The sequence below is a fragment of the Eupeodes corollae genome, chromosome 2, assembly GCF_945859685.1.
Source record: "Eupeodes corollae chromosome 2, idEupCoro1.1, whole genome shotgun sequence".
NCBI classification, from domain to species: domain Eukaryota; kingdom Metazoa; phylum Arthropoda; class Insecta; order Diptera; family Syrphidae; genus Eupeodes; species Eupeodes corollae.
Window position 1 is genome coordinate 1,462,412 of NC_079148.1, and position 19,124 is coordinate 1,481,535.

General features: G+C 35.0%; 1 protein-coding gene across 1 annotated transcript; it reads left to right on the plus strand.

The window, feature by feature from the left end:
- The first annotated feature begins 4,908 nt into the window (after positions 1 to 4,908).
- On the plus strand, positions 4,909 to 18,622 carry LOC129948021 (protein white). Its single transcript, XM_056058829.1, has 7 exons — positions 4,909 to 5,261; positions 16,178 to 16,406; positions 16,461 to 17,115; positions 17,192 to 17,323; positions 17,382 to 17,571; positions 17,629 to 17,760; positions 17,920 to 18,622. The coding sequence occupies exons 1-7, from the start codon at positions 5,199 to 5,201 to the stop codon at positions 18,532 to 18,534; spliced, it is 2,016 nt and encodes a 671-aa protein (XP_055914804.1). The 5' UTR covers positions 4,909 to 5,198; the 3' UTR covers positions 18,535 to 18,622.
- The last annotated feature ends 502 nt before the right edge of the window (positions 18,623 to 19,124 follow it).

Consider the following 19,124-nt stretch of genomic DNA (forward strand, 5'->3'; position numbering starts at 1 on the left):
ATGTCCTGTTGTTGAAACTAAAAATGATCTGATCGAGAGTGTCCTCCCAGATATAATAAATAACTATCTAAATCACAATTGGCACAGTAATCGTGCTATTTTGGCAGCAAAAAATGTTGATGTAGATCTAATTAACTACCAGATACAACAATTTTTACCAGGCAACCGTTTACCGTTTACCGTTTAAGTCAATCGACGCTACTGTCGATCAAGAATAGGCAGTGAATTTTCCAATTTTTCGGTTAAAAATTGGATCACCGATTATTCTTCTGCGTAATTTGAACCCCCCTTAATTATGCAACGGTACACGTTTGGTAATCAAAAAAATCACCGGAAATGTTCTCGAAGCAACTATTTTGGCAGGAAAGTTTAAAGGAGAAATCGTTCTGTTACCACGCATTCCAATGATACCGTCAGATTCTTAAATACCTTTCAAAAGACTGCAATTTCCTATCCGTTTAGCTTTCGCGATGACTATTAACAAATCACAAGGACAAACAATGTCTATTTATGGCTTAGACTTAGAGAATCCATGTTTCTCTCATGAGCAATTATACGTGGCCTGTTCACGTGTAGGGTGACCATCGAGTTTATTTATGTTGACAAAAGACAGGCTGACCAAAAATATTGTTCATCGATTGGCACTTCAGTAAACTTTAACTGTGATTTTATTTAATAATGTTAATCATAGTATTTATTAATAAAATAAAATTAAAGATGTTATGTAAATTAGTGTTCAATTTTGTCTATTAAGTCCTTCCTTATAATTACACAGCCACAGCAACGCGTGGTCGGGTCTGCTAGTTACTTATAAAGAATGAAATATCTTTCGAATGCAATCTCATTCGAATTCAATTTCAAGAGTACCTACATTCTTGAAACTCACTAAGACTATGGGACCTCAAATTTGCAATCACAAATAATTTAAAATTAAAAAGATTGCAACAGCTCTTTTGCAGTCTTTGTATACTTTAGCAGTCCTTCCAAGATTGCTGACCACTTTTGGTGTACAAAGTTCTTCGTAAAAAATACTATTGCGCTAAAAACTCCTAAAAATATTTCATAGACTTCTACAATTGAATGTTGGCTGCTTTCTTAAGTAAAAGTTTCTATATTTTCCAGGTTGTGAGCTAATCAAGCATATTGCTCTAAAATGTTGTTTAAATTTTGTCGTTCTGTTAAAAATAGGATACAATTTAGCTTTTTGCTGTGCGAATTGCAGTAAATGGGACTTTCAAAAGCCTTTCGTTGATTAAAATTTTCTAAAAAAAAATAAATAACCCTAAAAACGGTTTTCAAAAAATTTTGCTGACGAAATATTAAGTTGAAGATTCGATATGCAAAATGTAACAGATTATCAATTTTGCTCTTTCAGAATATAATTTAAATTGCAATATTCTCTCCTTGTTAAGAAACGTCAAAATTTAGCTTTTATTATACAAAATTACTCTTCACCATCCTTTCAAGATACTGGAAACTTTCTTTCTTTCTTTATGATTTTCTCCTATCAAATTCATAAAATGTATGAACTTTTACATACTTAAAACAAAATTAATATGAACATCTGAAGAAGCAGACACAATGCAAACCAATTTTAAAATTAAAAAGTCTTATCAAATAACGAAAACTGAAGGTAACCACATTGCGTTTTTAACTTTAGATAAGTGTTAAAGGAACATTTAGAAGAAAGAAAATGATCGTTCAAATTTTCTTTTAGTTTTAGGACTCTTACATATTTCCATATTTTCTGGTGGTAAGATTTTTAGGGCTTACCAAATCTCTGGATAAATGATAGCAACTTTAAGCTTAACGAACATTTCATAATCTTTATAATTCTTCAAATACATTTACAATGAAACCTCTGTTCCTCATTTTGCAGTTATTTTAAAAACTTTGATTTGAATGGTTTAAGCGTAAGTTAAACTAGAAATATTTATGATTTTAAGATGATAGTACTGCCACTGTTCTTAGAGCATTGCTAACGAGCTTTGAAGAACATAGCAGTCGGAATTCATTGCAGTCCTCTAGGTTTTCAAATTTTGCAATGTCTTAGGTCATCTGTGGTGATATTTGTTTTACATTCAAGTACAAATGAAACTGTGGATTATTTAAAAATAAAATACATACAGTATAAGAATTTTTAGAATTCCTTCTTATGAAGGCAAATATTCCACCCTAAGGACTTTTCAGTTTTTTGTTTGTGTGTGAAAAATAGAATAAATTTAAGTTTAAAAAAAAATATAAAAAATATAATATAAAATTCCCCTGTCACAGTGTTAGTTACCATACTCCTCCGAAACGGCTTAACCAATTTCAATGAAATTTTTCATATACATTCGGTAGGTCTGAGAATAGGTTTTTATCTATTTGTTATATTTCTAGATGCTATTGCTTAATTGCATCCACATCGTACACGGTGCAACGATCTTACGATAGTCTTCAGTAACGCTATGTACAATGAAGCATTGATTGCTATTGACGATCTTGGCATTATCATTGCCAACTTAGCACTCAGTCATTTCGGTATGCAATTACCAAATCGAAATGAATCTGATTTAATAGACACTGAATGGAATCGTGAACTACAATACAATACAATATTGTAGAAATGGCAGCGATTGTTGCTCGCAATGTCCCACTAATGAAAGAAGAATAAAGAACCATTTTTGACCACGTCATGATCGCAGTTTCGGCAGAGAAAGGTGGCTTTTTTTTTTGAAGGCACAAGGTGGAACTGGGAAAACGTTCTGGCTAATTCTTGCTTAAAAAAGATCAAATAATGGTTTTTTTTCCGCATTGGCTGTTGCGTCTATTGGCAATACCGCAACTTAATTGGATGAAGTCAAAACAACTCATTGACTATTTAAACTGTCACTAAATATTCAAAATAACCCAGACGCTGTGTGCAATATAAAAAAACAATCATCCATGGCCACAGTGCTGATGAAACAGTGTAAAATTATCATCTGGGATAAATGCGTTCAACAGGACATTGATAGACAAAAAAACATCGGCAGGCTATTTGGCGGCACTCTTTTTAGGTGGTTTCAGACCAACATTCCCGTTATTTCACGTTCAACGTATGCTGATGAGATTAACGAGTGCTTAAAATCATCGTAACTTTGGCGTAATGTTGAAAAAGTACAACTGAAACTAAATTATGTGTGTTTAAATGCTTCAAGAGCCATCCACTGAAACATTCTCATCTCAACTTTTAGATATATGTCACGGAAAAGTTACTACAGATGGAACTAAATGCATAAAATTACCGGTAGATTTCTGTACGATGCTCTTATTGACCAGATATTTCTCGATGTACACAGACATTATACAAACAGGAGTGGGTGGCAGAAAGAGAAATTTTACCAAGAGACTTGGTGTCATACAGATCTATTGATACAGTTTGTGATGCTACCGAAGCTGTAAATTATGCAACTGAGTTTTGGAACTCATTAGATTTATTAGGCATGCCACCGCATAATTTACAACTGATCACCACGGTTGTGACACGGCACGCGATTAGAAATTAAAAAATGAATGTAAAATGTAATCGAAGCCATTATTTAAAATGGCAAATTCCGAGGAGAAAATATATTATTACCGGAAGTCCCTATTATACCCACAGATGTGCCAATTCAATTCAAACTCTTTCAAATTAAAATTAGATTGACATTCAATGACTATCAATAAGTCTCAAGGCCGAACGATGTCTGCCTACGGCTTAGATTTGAGCACTTCATGTTTTTCAAACGGACAATTATAAGTGGCGTGCTCCAGATTCTTTGTATTGACGAAAGATGGAATCAAAAAATAATATTGTAAGCCCTGTTGCATTAAGGGATAGATATTGTTTTTTTTAAGTATAGTCATAGTTTAAAGAACTAATTTTAATAAATTAAAAAAAAATGTTTGGTGATTTGTTATTTTTATATTTTGTCACCGTTTACAGTGCTCTGTACCTCTCACACTTATATACCACATCCTTACATACTTACAATAAGTCATTTATTTCTATCAAAATATTTTGTAGAAATTATTTATATGACAACGCAACGTTTGTTGGGTCAGCTAGTATAATATACAAAATCTATCTATCTACCTATACACAAAATAAAATAAATACTGCAAACATTTTGTAGCACCCTTTTAATTTATTTGCAGTAATATTTCTACTTCTGAAAATTTTAATTTTAATTTGCAATAAATAGACGGTGAAACGTTTATACGGTTCTAGTTTTGCGCTTTAGTTCCTTAAGAATACTTTGAATTCCAGGTTGTCAAATTGTCTATATTTCATTTCTCTTACTATTTAATGAAATAACGAGAAAACGAATTTTGAGAAAAACATAACTTGCTGTTGCTGCTTAATTAGGAAATTAAGTTTACAAGTTAAAATAATGGTTATTTTTTATAGTTTTATATCTAAAGACTTAAACGCTTATCAACATAAACTATTACACTAATTTTCAACTGTCAACTAAATTTTCAAAATATATTTGCCTCAAAAGTATCTTTATTCATCTCAAATTCTGTTATATTTTGCCTGCAGCAATAGTACATTTTAAACAAAGCTCAACTTGAAATCCAAATTTGTAATACTTATCTTTGAACCCAATAATGGTTCTTAATAGAATTTTTGAAACCTCTGTCTTTAAATAGTTGTTTTCAAAATAACCCAAAGGTAACCCTTAGGGAAAACAAGACAACGCACTTGAGCACTATACTCAACTCATTGTCTTTACGATACGACTCATAACGGCCCCTATACTTCATTTCCTCACACCTATCCATCCATCTATCCGATAACGAGATTGCACTCGTTACTCGAGAGTCATAGCAAAGAAGAGGTAGAGACTCCACTCCGGCTTCTGATAGATGAGCACACGCTAGTTAGCTATTGACTTTACCCTCGCGTGGACATAAATCGGTATTAAGAACAGAACACTGCCTTACCTACAGTGCCTATCTAGAGACCTATACCTCTATACTCGTTACCATATCCGCCATTTACATATATAGGAGTATACCTCGGACAAGCATATTAAACCTTCATCCACAGTGTTCATTCAGTGTTTTAAGGGATATACAGAGATATAGGCAGAGGGTACTTGAAGTAGAGGTACACTTCTGGGGGAATTCAAGGGTTCGCGAATGTCAACTAAGTGATTCCGTCTAATTGAATTAATCGGTCATCGACCATGACGTTGGGACAGGAGGATCAAGAAGCGCTTATAGCAAAAGGTTCAACAGAAAGTTTAAATGTGAGTTATTTAAAAATTAAAAAAAAGTAAAATTAAGAAATTATTTTCTTAAAAATGCGATTCAAAAGCCTTTAGGAAAGTAAACATCAGTGTGCGAGTTCTGAAATTTTATCTTTCTTGTCATCATTAGCCCCCGGGTAAATAATAATCATAATTCCTCTTGATCTAAATGTGATTACAAAATTAATACAAATATATAGAGGTAGGCATAGGTACTTAGATAGATACGAGATGAGAGTGGAACCTTGATAAGATAGCGCCCTAAGTCTACGCAGAGACGATATAGCCGTGTCGTAGCGGTTAATGTGGTTATCATCGTCGTCGCCGTTGCCGTCGCAGAATCCAAAACCCTCAAAGTATCAAAGCAAAGAGTCTCTCGTTTCATCCATCCATCAGGTTTTAGACTTGTGGTTTTTCGGATGCGATGATGGGCTTATCTTTTCTATGAAGTTCGTTTCTGATGTTTGCTGACAACTTTTGCTGTATTTAGATACATAGGTATTCAGCTCCAGTAAATAGAAAGGTCTATTAGAATTATGAAGTTGAAACTAAAATTAAAGGTTAATTTGATTTCAAACGAACCTAGAGAGGAAAAAGCAACAAAAAAAACTTTTATATCTTTGGCCTCTGTGGATAATTTTAATGTGTAGCGGTTGCGGTAGAAACAATTATTTCGAGGTTTAAGGATGGGATTATTTGCATAGAGCATGGTGATAGATAATCAACACCAAACTCACACATGCTTTTGGCTTTGAGATTGAGATTGAGTGATGCGTGATTTTGTGTTAATTCCTCAACTCCGATAAGGTTTCTTTTATCCAAATTTGAGATGTGATATGAAAAAATGAAAGTAGACATTAAGTTAAAAAGACTTTTAGGTTTATCTTATAATTTGAAAAGGTTGTCATTTCAAATAAAGGTTTATTTTTAGAAATTCATAAGAAGTTTAAATTTTGTTATCATTCACTTCAAAACAACAGAAGCCAGTTTTACTGAGAGCACCTAATAAGAGTATCGCTTGATTGAATAAAAACTTAATACTGAAAGCTTTCAAGATGTGTATAATACCCATAGGTTTACAAAACGTGCATGACTGCTTTAGACATATTTAGGTACATAAACCTATTTAATTCAGACTTTAGACACGTTTTAGAAATATTAAACCAAGAGTTTTAGATGTGATGCACAGAATATTTTTAATTAAACTATTCTTATTAAAACTTTCTTTGGTACTTCGGTTAAAATTGTAGATAAATGATTACAGAAAGTTAAAAAACGTGTCTCTTAATTTTATCATTCCGTCTTTAAATAAAATAAATTCGCTGACGCTAGTGACTTACAACTCTCAACTCTGGAGGGGTCCTACAGTTTTAAGCCGAATCCGAACGGTTAATTTGAGAAAGCACTTTTCATGACAAGAATTACTCTTGGAGAATTTGTCAATTTCTCGCAAGAGGCAGGCATCGAACCCAAGACCTCTGGCATGACAATCCAAAGCACTAACCATCATGCCACTGGCACTAAAATTCATTTCGTCTTTACAAGGTGAAAAATCAGGCACTTAGAAACTGTATGATGCGTTTAAATACCAATCTGTTTAAATCTAAAATATTTCACATTAAAAAATTAAGGATTCCCATATCCATATTTATTGGAACATTGTTTTTAAAGTGCTGACTCATTATAATAAAAAGTTTTCTTAAATTCAAACTAAATATCTGCGTAAGAATGAGGCTTTTTAAGGGCCCTAATTGTATTTTAAACGGGGTTCTTGTTAAATCAAAAGGATTCACCTCCATTTAAGATGCTTTTTTTGGCCGACACTCTTCGTGGAAAAAACGTTGTTATCTTTGTATGGTATAGGTCTGACAGTTCTAGATAATTTTTAATAATGACATATCCTCAATTTTAAATTCCTAATTTGGATGTTTTCTTTTGGACGTTGTTGACGTTGTTAAGAAAATTATAGTGCTAATTTTAAACGATTTTAGAAACTTACTATCATCTGAAATCACATAATGGCGGCTTAGATGTTTGTTATTTTTTAAATCCAGATAACTCCAAAGTCTGACATTTGAGTTGGTCCATTGCAGAGGTTTAGGCCCGTTAGTTTTTTTTCGTTTTTACGAACTGTCAATGTTTACAAGTTTTCAGATGTAACATTTTTGATATAAGCATTTTACTAGCTATCAAGGATTACAATTTTGACATATAAGGTCTTAAATAACCGTTACCAGTGGTACGTTCGCTGTTTAGTTTTATTAGTATCATCTCCATCACATGGTATATGGTACCTTCCTCTCGAAGACACGAATGGAACCACTTTCATCCATATACAAATTGTCCATGCTACTGTGCCCTAAAGCAGGACCGGGAAGATAAGGGTTTTAAAAAGTTTTGTTAATATTTCTCAATAGTGCTTTATTCCCCAGTTGCCTATAAGAATCTCAAAGAAACAGCTATAACTAAGAGCTAATATTTGCTAGTTTTCAGCGCTGATATTATTTACAATTTACACCAGTGCCCAGCTAGACAAATTCACTGACCATTTTACCATCCTGTCAGTCAAAAGTCATGCATTGACCAAGCCTTCCTTCAGTCGGAATCGACTCAATTCGATGGCACCGCACTTTATTTCGTCTTCTCCTAATTGATATCAAGACCCAATTTCTTTGCATCGAACTCGTTGTTAAAATGTTATTGCCTTTTTGGTTCTTTCCATGATGTAGAAGTCATCTTCATCTGCATATCTTAGTACTTAATTTTATTTTTGAAACATGGTGCCACTTGTGATGGCCTGGGACCCTGCACCCTTTCCCAAAAAAAAGATTGAAGCAGCCACCTTTCTTTTATAATTAAAAGCCACTAAAGGATTTATTAATCCCCTTAAAATGTTAAAAGTTCAAACAAAGTGCAAGCCTTAAAAAATAAGGAAGGATTTAAAAGTCGTAAAGTTTTGCAAATCAAAATGGAAGGATAAAGCATTCCACATTCTCGATGTGCGTTTAAAAAAAGAGTATCTATGGTTGACAGTAAGTCCAGAATTCAGTTTGAGGGTAAAGAAATGCAGTGAGCCAGTTGCAGGCAAAACAATGTTAGTAAAAATATCAGTTAAACAACAAAAAGCATTTCAAGTCTTGGGCGAATAAAGGCTTTGTAAATTGCAGCCAGATCGGAAGGTGTAAAAAACTTCTTGCACAGTCTGATAAATCCTAAGAACCTAGCAGCATTTCTGGCAATATTGGCGTAATGTTATCATTCTGTAAGTAGGAATCGGTTATGCACATACCAAGTAGAGAAAGTTGACAAGTTTTCTCGATCGGGGTGAGTTACACTTCAACGACAGGAAACAGCATTGAGATTTTAAAGCATTTAATTCAACACGGTTAATAATTCCCCATTCGAAAATGCTGTCAAGAACGGAATTCAATGAGCTTATCTCACGCTACCTTTGAAGTTCCACTTCCGAAGGACAAGGATCTGAATCTATGAACCTAACATCGTTCCGCTTTTTTCGCAGTCCTTTGATGGTTTGGAAGGTTTCGGTTAAGCTCTTCTAATCTTCACAGTGCAGCAAGCATTCTCTTACGTCATCCTAATTACGTATCAGCTTATCAAGGAATCCTATTAAAACTCTCATAAGCTGTATTGTCCAGTATTTGGTGTAATATAAACTTTTGGTGGATGGTAATCTTTCCAGTTCTGAAATCACATTGATAACAAAGACAATATCTACTCTTTAATTCATGACATCGGAGCCGCGTTACAATGATTACATTGTCTCCAAAATCTAACTCCTTTTGGCAAAATGTTGGTTCTAACTACGAACCTACTTAATATTAACAACAAGTAATATTCAAATGATATTTTTTTCCTAGAAAATCCCAATTTTTAATTTTATGAGAAAAAAAGTTAATTAGTTCTTTCGGTACTCGATATGTGAAGATAGAGTAAAAAGCTAAGACCGCGTTAAAAAAGAACCCAAGTCCTTTGCTGACTTCTTTCTCTTCCTGGATAATTCAACCCACATTTATTCTTACAGAATTGTCTATCCTACAAATAAAATAATAAAATTTTCTCCATCAGCAGTAAATTTTCTCCAAGAAATTAAAAAAAAAGAACCAGAAAAACCTTTCATGTATAATAACCACAGAAATTGTAAATCAAAAACATCTAAGTTTGCAATTAAAACCTACTCTTCCATCTCACCATGAGCTTCTATATCTACATAATTAAAAACACCAACAAACTCATTTACTTTCAAAAAAAACAACAACAACAACAAAATAATAAAAAATAACCTTTAAATTTACCCTGACTCGAAAGAATTCTCCGAAAATCTATTAAAAACCCTTCCACTTCCACTTGCAACTTTCTTGTTTATTTTCTTTCTACCTACACTTTCACTTGACTTTCCTTTTTTTTATTTTTTTATAAAGGTCCTATATTTTTATTTCCTTTTTTAAACTTTACTGCCGGATTTTTTTTAACCATTCCATCTCAAATTGCCAAGCACAAGATTAATCCCCAAGATCTTCCAAAATTATCACAAAATTAAAAAATTCCAAAGCTCCATCTGGTCATCTTTTGGCCATCTGGTGGCCCCACCGCGTGTTCCTTTTTATTTTTTCAATATCAAAGTGATTATCATATCTTTCTTTCCTTTTTGATTTAAGGATTCAGCAGCATCAACATCATCATCAGCAATTCTTTTTGCTAGTCATTTTTCCTCCGTCCTTTTTATTTTTGTCTTCATTTTTTAATAACCGAAAACGGTGCGCCATCCATGCCTTATATACCGTAAGTATACTCCGAACACTTTAAACTGGGGTAAGGGTGAAATGCCCCATGCCCAACTCTCCTATCAGAAAAATGGAAACAGTATATTCAACTGGAAAGTTCGTTTTGAACGGCCGGCTTTATCCCCAATCGACAGGTCAATAACTTAATCAACAATCTCTGGTGGGAAGTACGTATAACGTAGAACGCTCACGCGCTTACGGTTTCTCCCTGGTCTTTTTCTTTTTCATGCACGATGCCGAAAAGCTAAAGCTTAAGCTGAAGTTGAAGCTGAGGGAGGAATTTTCATATTCTACCCCTTGTTTACTTAAACAAGTAGAACAGCAAGGAACAGAACAGAAATAAAGGACGAAAGCAACAGAATTTCTTAGCGTAAACAATTTTACCGCAATCGTTCGTTTTCGACCTACTCACATTTCCATTTCCATCTTTTTACCCAAAAAACAAATTCTGGAAAAAGATACATATTTAAAAAAAAAACAATAATAAGGAAAAACAAGGACACATCATTTCCATTTCCATCGACACGACAAATAAAAGCGACGACGAAGGACGACGGATGACGGACGATGGGCGACGCGGACGGTAGACTTGCAGAATCATCATCATCATCATCGAGGTCAAAAATTTTCAACCGAAAAGCGAAAAGGGGTTGGTATGGTACTGGCACTGGCACTGGCACGACACTCCAGAGGGCAACTCTTGGATTCAAGGCGGATTTTCACACTTACAGTTGGAAGGATTTTTATAGCAAAATTTTCATTTGGGGGCGACCGTCTGGATAAAGTTCAAACAAATAAGGATATCTTCAGACATACTGATGAAAACGTAGGGATTGGGTAAACGTGGTGAGGGGCTATTCACAAGGGGCTCCACGAGGAGGTGGCAAGTTACAAAACAAAAACCTCTTAAGAGGTTGCTCAAGAAAATATTTTAATTGAAAAATATCGCGCATTTTCAAGGATTAAAGTCAGAAGGTCGATGATGACGACGAAGACGACTTAGTCGACGCGACGAGTGACGACGAGCGACGGGTGGTGGTGCTGCTATACATTGGTTGCTGAAGCAGGATGATGGGGGTTTGAGTTGGGTTGGTTGGGATGGGAGTGTAGTTGGGACAGAAATCAAGGGACATACGAAAATAAAACGTTATTAGCACTTTAATAGGATTATAAAAATGAAAGAAAACAAAACTAGAAGATAAAACGAGAAAAGAAGGAGGGATGAAGAGTTGACGACAAACGTGAAGGGATTATCTATATTTCAGTAGATCCTTTTTTACCATCCAGCTCCATCCAGTGCCAGTGCTAAAGTGCCAGAGTGCCAAAGCCAAGCCAGAGTCCTGTCGAGCTATCTTCTTATGCACGTAAATATCTGACATCAGTGGAGATGTAATCTGGAGTCTACAGATTTCTCTTGCAACTCGTACCCTTACCTTTACCCTTTCCCTTAAAACAGCTTTAGCAGCAGTAGTTCATTTTCTATATTTCTATATATGTACATTAACACACAAAAGTATACTATAGGTAAGAAACCTACCTTACCTACACCTATGTACCTATACAGAGGAGGAAAGAGAGATTTGTATCTTTTACCTTCATGACATTTTCATCTCCGAACTATCGGTGTCGGTATCGAAGTCGGAGTCGATACGAACGGTGGCGGTGATGGTGGCGGTGACGGCGCCGCCGGACGGAGCTACAACAAAAATATTGTATGTAGCTACACATCTGACGGATACAATTTTCTGTGTTGGATATACTCGTATGTATTGCCAAAGCACAACCATTCGATTTGCTGTTATTATTAGAAATCGGATCGAATTTCAAAATGCTTCTCTTGTTGGATTGGGTTGGATTCTTCATCGTTTTTATCGCCCTGTCATGATATATGCGATTATTACCGCACCGTTGCGCTAGCTTGCATCTACCTAACCTATCTCTGGAATTATTGTGATTGGGATATTGTGATAGTTATGAATTCCACACAAATCGGGTTTTTATTTTTCTCTCAGGTTAGACGTTTGAAAAAATATAAAAATAAAAATAAAAACCAAACGAAATTACATAGCAACACTTATTTTTGTTTTTTTTTTTAAACAAATCATGTTGAATAAAATAACAAGGTGTTTTTATAAAAATTTACACCTGTGGTCGACCGATGATGATGGGTGATGTTGTTCAAGAGGCAATGTTACATTTTTATTGATGGGGGTTTACGAGTGTGTTAGTTGGATTTTGGAAATTGGAAAGATATGTAATCTTTATTGATTTCAGTAAACTGGAGAATGTGAATAGGAGAAGGATCTTTGACAGTGGTTTTTGTATTGGGGTTTTTTAATTGGCGTGGGTAAATTCTGGCGGCCATGGCAGCCAATTTGTTTTGGTGACATCTGTGAGTTTTCGTTAACGCAAACGTTGCGCGCATTGCGCCAATGGGTTGATGTGGTGGCCATCTTCAACGTCGTCTCATCAACGTTTGGTGGCCAAAATTGAGACGACCAGCTTAGTAAACAATCAACTAACACTCGTGCGTTCAAGGAACGCAAGATCAAACGAGAACATTTCCGCGGGCCTATATCCGTAGAAGATCCAACAGACCCAGGAGCTCAAAGTTCATGACCATAAACAACGCCGTTTGTTCGCAGAGTGGGCTTCAAATCGTTTAGAAGAAAAATCATCTTTAGTGACGAGGCGCATTTTAGGATGAATGGTTGTGTTAACAAGCAAAATTGCTTATATAGGACGACATCAACCACAAAGGTGATAATGCATTATCAGAAAGTTACCGTTTAGTGTTTTGGACCGGCGACGGCGCGGCGCGGCGTAATTGGCCCATCCTTTTTTAAAACGCCGTTAGTGAGGCGATCACCGTCAACAGCGAGGGCTTCATAACGATAATAACTAATTTATCATGGCCCAAATTGAACCATGTGGACCAAGACGACACCCAACAAACCCCACGATTGAAATTTTGCCCATTTACCCTCATTGAAAAACTCTATATAATACGACTAGATCTTCCTCGAAAATAGAGTTTATATATTGACGAACTTATTGCTGAAACAAAAAACACGATTCAGCTTCGGCTTCGTCTGCGTTACGTTGGGCCTGCTTCAAAGTTGCTTCGAATGACATTACCAATATGACATTACTTAAGTGGCACTTTTGTCATTAGCAGTTGTTATTTTTACTCAAAATAAAAAAAAAATATGAGTTTTTAAGTCGAAAAAATTAAATTTATCGTGGAAGTAGCTTAGCCTATAATACCCAACGAGAATCCCTCCAAAACAAATGTATTTTGTTTGTGAATTTTTTTACAGCTGCAACCGGAATACCTGGCAAAATATTAAAAGTACGCAAATGCAGATGCACGAACACAACGCGACGGAACTGGAATCGGAACCGCAACCGGAGTTGGAAGAGTTTTAACTTTTAACTTTGACGTACTACACTTTTGACATCTATCATTTTTGGCATATCAAATTTGATTTCGTGGTTTGTGTTTGTGCATTAAATTAATATTTTTCCACATCGCTAACAAATTAATATGGCACTTTTTTCTGGGAGTTGGGAAGGTTTTTAAACTATTGGAAAGTTTATGGAATTTGTCAGTATTTTTTTTTTTCTATTTCGCATTTCCTAAAATTCCAGCATCACTCTGACTGCCGTATGTGCCAACATCAACTGCACTGAAAGTATAATTGGCGTCGCAGACCCGAGAAGCACAATGCTAAAATACCCTTTGTAATGCATGTATTTAGATCCCGAGTTTCGAGGGCATTTTATTTCTATGTGCTTCCCATCTATGCTGTCAACGCAATTAGGCATGTACCACCTTTCACGAAACTCTACTAGTTTGCTTCCACTCGGATTGATTGAGTTCCGGCATATAAATTGGGGATAAAATATCCCAGAACACCATACATGTTTCAACAATTATTTTTCCAACTTTTGAAGCACCCATCTGAAAAGACCATATCTACCAAATAATTAGGTGTTACTCCTTGTGACAGATATCTAGAGAATTAAACAATCATAAGTTGAATTGAACAACATAATTGTGACCTTACGTCGAGCTTAACACCATTCTACATTCTGGGCTTATAGCTTTTCAAATTGACGATTTCGTCATACGCTTTTCCACTAAACTCAACAACAAGTTGTATTGGGTGTGATTTATTCTTGTTGATTTAAAGAATAGATCAGGGTCATTTTCTTTAATGAAATTAAAAGTGGTTTCAAAATACCTCTTTTCATTTCTTTCCTGGTACAATGGCCGCCCCAACACCTTCGCTTATTTACTATAGTGTTTTAAATAAATATACGACACTTTAAAAAGAACACTATTAAAACTATATCTTCGTTTTCAAAATCCATTGTATTAAATAATTTTAAAACTCAGTCAAACTCAAACCAAATGATAAGTATCAAATCAATAATTTTCAAATTCTACTAAATCTATATCAAACGTCAAAAAGTCGTACGGCGCATTGTGTGCGTACTTTCTGTTAACGTACGACAAGCTGTGATAGCTATTCCTACTCCGGCTCCGATTTTTGTTTAATTTGGTCGACTTTCTACAAATGAAAGCATTGCAAGATTCCAACAGTTTTCTAAATATGCCATATTTAAGAGCAAAACACAATAGTTAAGAGGGTTTTTTCACGCAGATTTTTAAGAGATTGTTTTGAAACTTAGCTTTTTTCCAAGACCCAGAATATGAGTAAGAATCTTATACTTAGTTTTTTCGGACTCAATTTTCGGGAGTCTATTAAAACTATCGCTATCAGAATCTCTTTTCACTTTAGTTCTCAAGCTTTTATATTAATACATAGATATGAAACGTGCATTGTGTTTTTAAATTAACCAATGGTTTAACAAAAGTTTCACTTTTGCTGTTTTTCGGACTTTTATATTCTGAAATTCGTGTTTAAATCTCAGTTCCAGAACATCTAAAGCTAATTCACTTTAAAAAGTAGAATTCTTTAATTTTTACTATCATAAACAGAAAATCAATTTAGAAAGAAATATAATGCCCTTCTTCAAAAAGGTCTGTTTAAAATTATTTCCTATAAATAAAATAAATTAGGTAGTGCAACAGTCCATGAAGAACCAGGTCCTAGTGACTTACAACTCTCAACCAGTCCTGTGTACGAGTAAGGTTTCAAAGATGGAAGGGACCTATAGTTTATTTGCCGAAACAGCTAATTTGAGAAGGCACTTTTCAAGACAGGTATTACTCTTGAAGGATTTGTCAATTCCTCGCAAGAGGCAGCACCCGCGAAAACTTTTTTTTTACAGTTCTAATAACCGTCAAGATTATAGACAACTAAGTTCTGATATTGTGTAGACGAAATATCTACCTATTGTAGAAATGATTCGAGCTCTTCGCGCCAATTCATCGCAAGCGCCAAAATAAATTTGATCGTAAACGACAAATCAAAAGTTTCCTGCTTTGCTTTGAAATGGCGCGGGAAGGTTTCGAATTATTTCTACAATAATTCGTCTTCATAATATCAGAATTCAGAACTTAGTTGCCCATAATCTTGATGGTTATTAGAACTGTCATATGAGTAGTTTGACGTTTATTGATAGAAAGCTCAAGGGTCATCTATCTGAAAAAAACTACAGCTCCCTTAAATATTTTTTAGGGCTCTTTTGTGTCCTTTGGTGAGTATTTTTAAATTAAGTTTATAAAATAGTAAAAAACCAACATTTTTATTTTAAGTATAATATTCTGTAAAAGAAAAACGTGGATTATAATAGAAAGGGACCTTGAACAAGAGTGATCATAGAAGAAGCAATTTAAATAGAACTGTATTTAAACAGACAGGATTTTCAATTTCTTTTTGTGATTTTTTTATAGAATATTCTAGGATCCACTGAATAAACTGCACATATTTCACAAGGGACTTTTGAAAATTGTACTATGGTCAGAATTTTTAAGTACTTGCATTTGATTCCCTCCTCAGCAAACCCATAAGATTTTAAAGTCATTCTGATTAATTTGAAATATTTGTTTTATCCTTGTAATTTGTTTAGCTCTGCACAAAAAGCTTCTGTCTTTTTAACTTAAACCTTTGTCTTTCATTAATTGGTAACCTATTTCCACAGACTAACCTAATACATCCCGAACAAGCCTCGATAAATCCAGGAATTACTAAGAACTATGGGACAGTTACAAGACCAACCGATAACCTCACATACTCATGGTATAACTTGGATGTGTTTGGTGCTGTCAATCAGCCGGGGCCAGGCTTTAAGTACCTTGTTAACCGTGTTAAGGGACTTTTCTGCAATGAACGACATATTCCAGCACCAAGGAAGCATCTTCTAAAAAATGGTATTTATATTTCTTTTTTTTCTAAACTAAATAAAACCACTTTCTTTTTTTAAGTTTCTGGTATCGCATATCCGGGGGAGCTTTTGGCCGTACTTGGAAGTTCTGGTGCTGGCAAGACCACTCTCCTTAACGCTTTGGCATTTCGATCTTCCACTGGTGTGCAAATATCTCCATCAAGCACAAGAATGCTTAATGGCTATGCAGTTGATGCTACCGAGATGCAAGCCCGATGTGCATATGTTCAGCAAGATGATCTTTTTATTGGTTCCTTGACGGCCAGGGAGCATTTAATCTTCCAAGCAATGCTGCGTATGCCACGAAATACACCATATCGGCAAAAAATTCAACGAGTGGAGCAAGTAATTCAAGATCTGTCATTGGGCAAGTGTCAAAACACAATTATTGGAGTACCCGGAAGAGTTAAAGGTCTTTCAGGAGGTGAAAGAAAACGTTTGGCTTTTGCATCTGAAGCCCTTACAGATCCCCCGTTGTTGTTATGCGATGAACCCACATCAGGCCTAGATTCGTTTATGGCTCACAGTGTGGTTCAAGTGTTGAAGAAGCTATCGCAAAAGGGGAAAACTGTAATTCTAACCATTCATCAACCTTCCTCGGAGCTTTTTGAATTGTTTGACAAGATTTTACTTATGGCAGAAGGAAGAGTGGCATTTTTAGGAACTCCGAATGAAGCAGCTGACTTTTTCGCTTAGTAAGAACGAACTCTCTTCAAACAACTTCAAAAATTCTATAAAACTTTGTAATTGGGAATTTGTATTTCTTTTCAGCTTGGGAGCCCAATGTCCAACAAATTACAACCCTGCTGATTATTATGTCCAAGTTTTGGCAGTTATGCCAGGCAAAGAGCAGGAATCTAAGGAAAGAATTGGCAAAATCTGTGACAACTTTGCCGTTGGAAAGTAAGCTAAAAAAATACCTCAAAGAATCCCTGGAATTTCAAAAACTTGACATTTTCAGAGTATCGAGGGAAATGGAACAGACTTTCCAAAAGATGGCAGTCAAAGCTAATGGAATTCCATTGGATGATGATGTCAATCATCCCTACAACGCTACTTGGTTCACCCAATTCAGAGCTGTTCTTTGGCGATCTTGGTTGACAGTTCTTAAGGAACCATTGCTTGTCAAAGTCCGTCTTATTCAGACAACTGTAAGTGTATCTACTAAAACTTTTCTTCCTTTATGATTAATTTGTATTTTCTTTTAGATGGTTGCTGTTCTTATTGGTCTGATATTTTTGGGTCAACAACTGACACAAGATGGCGTTATGAATATTAATGGAGCGATATTTCTTTTCCTAACGAATATGACATTTCAGAATGTTTTCGCCACCATAAATGTATCTAAAATGTCAAATATTTACATTAGGGTGGTTCTCAGCAAAAAAAAAACATTTTCCATATAATTTTTAAAATCTTTGATCTAACTTATAAGAATTACCCTAATGTCCATTCATATGGAAAGCATTTTCTCATATATTTTTGTTTGCATTCTTTAGGTCTTCACTTCAGAGCTGCCAGTTTTTATGAGAGAAGCTCGAAGCCGTTTATACCGCTGTGACACTTACTTTTTAGGCAAGACCATAGCTGAACTGCCATTATTTCTGACAGTTCCGTTTGTTTTCACATCAATTGCATATCCCCTGATTGGTCTTCGAGCTGGATTGGACCACTATCTTATAGCTTTGGCTATAGTAACCTTAATCGCCAACGTTTCAACTTCCTTTGGATATTTGATTTCGTGTGCAAGTTCGTCAACATCGATGGCATTGTCAATTGGTTCACCAGTGATCATACCATTCCTACTCTTCGGTGGATTCTTCTTGAACTCCGGATCAGTTCCGGTGTACTTCAAATGGCTCTCCTATTTGTCATGGTTCCGTTATGGCAATGAAGGATTGCTCATAAATCAATGGTCCGATGTCCAGGCAGGTGAAATTGCATGTACAAAATCTAATACAACCTGTCCGAGTTCCGGTCGGGTGATATTGGAGACACTGAATTTCTCCGAAGCAGATTTGCCATTGGATTTTATTGGTCTGATTCTATTGATCGTGGGATTCAGAATCACAGCTTACATGGCATTAGTTATGAAAACAAAACGAAAGGAATAACATTTTAAGAGTTTTTGTTAATTTTTTTTATATTCATTTTATAAAATGTATATTGTGGTTATTTAATAAAATTGTGAAAACAATTTAATATTTTTGTTTCATTTGTTCAAAAAGGAATATAATTTTTTCGCAGAAGATTTTAGACGAACTAGTGAGCTTGATGCGTCTGCGTAATAAAAATTAAACTAAGGTTACATTTTTGGAAAGTATGGTGTGAATCTTGGGCAAACTAAGGGTTCTTAAAATGAGAATTTGGTGGAATTTTGCTTTAAAAATAAATAAAACTATCAAATATTCAGAGGGAGAATAACTTTAAAATAATCACTAGATAATTAAGTTGCATGCAACTTTTATTTGATGGAATCTGTTTGAAAAGCCTCTCCTATCTTTTCTGCCCGCAGATACAAGGAATTTGTGGTCCTTTGTGTTCGCTCAGGCAACTCAAGCCTTATATTTAACAAAAAAGACATTCTTATCTACAAAAGTCAATGTGAGATCATTTTGCACCACTTTGATAAAATAAAATTGTTTCCATTGCATTTTTTGAATTTTGCAGCAACAGTTTACCTTAAAATGTATGTTTTCTTCTT

Excerpts from the sequence above, each read along its gene's own strand:
- LOC129948021 (XM_056058829.1), top strand. The coding sequence starts at position 5,199 with ATGACGTTGGGACAGGAGGATCAAGAAGCGCTTATAGCAAAAGGTTCA. Across the intron at positions 5,262-16,177 it reads GTTCAACAGAAAGTTTAAAT|ACTAACCTAATACATCCCGA; the intron begins GTGAGTTATTTA and ends CTATTTCCACAG. Across the intron at positions 17,324-17,381 it reads GACAACTTTGCCGTTGGAAA|AGTATCGAGGGAAATGGAAC; the intron begins GTAAGCTAAAAA and ends TGACATTTTCAG.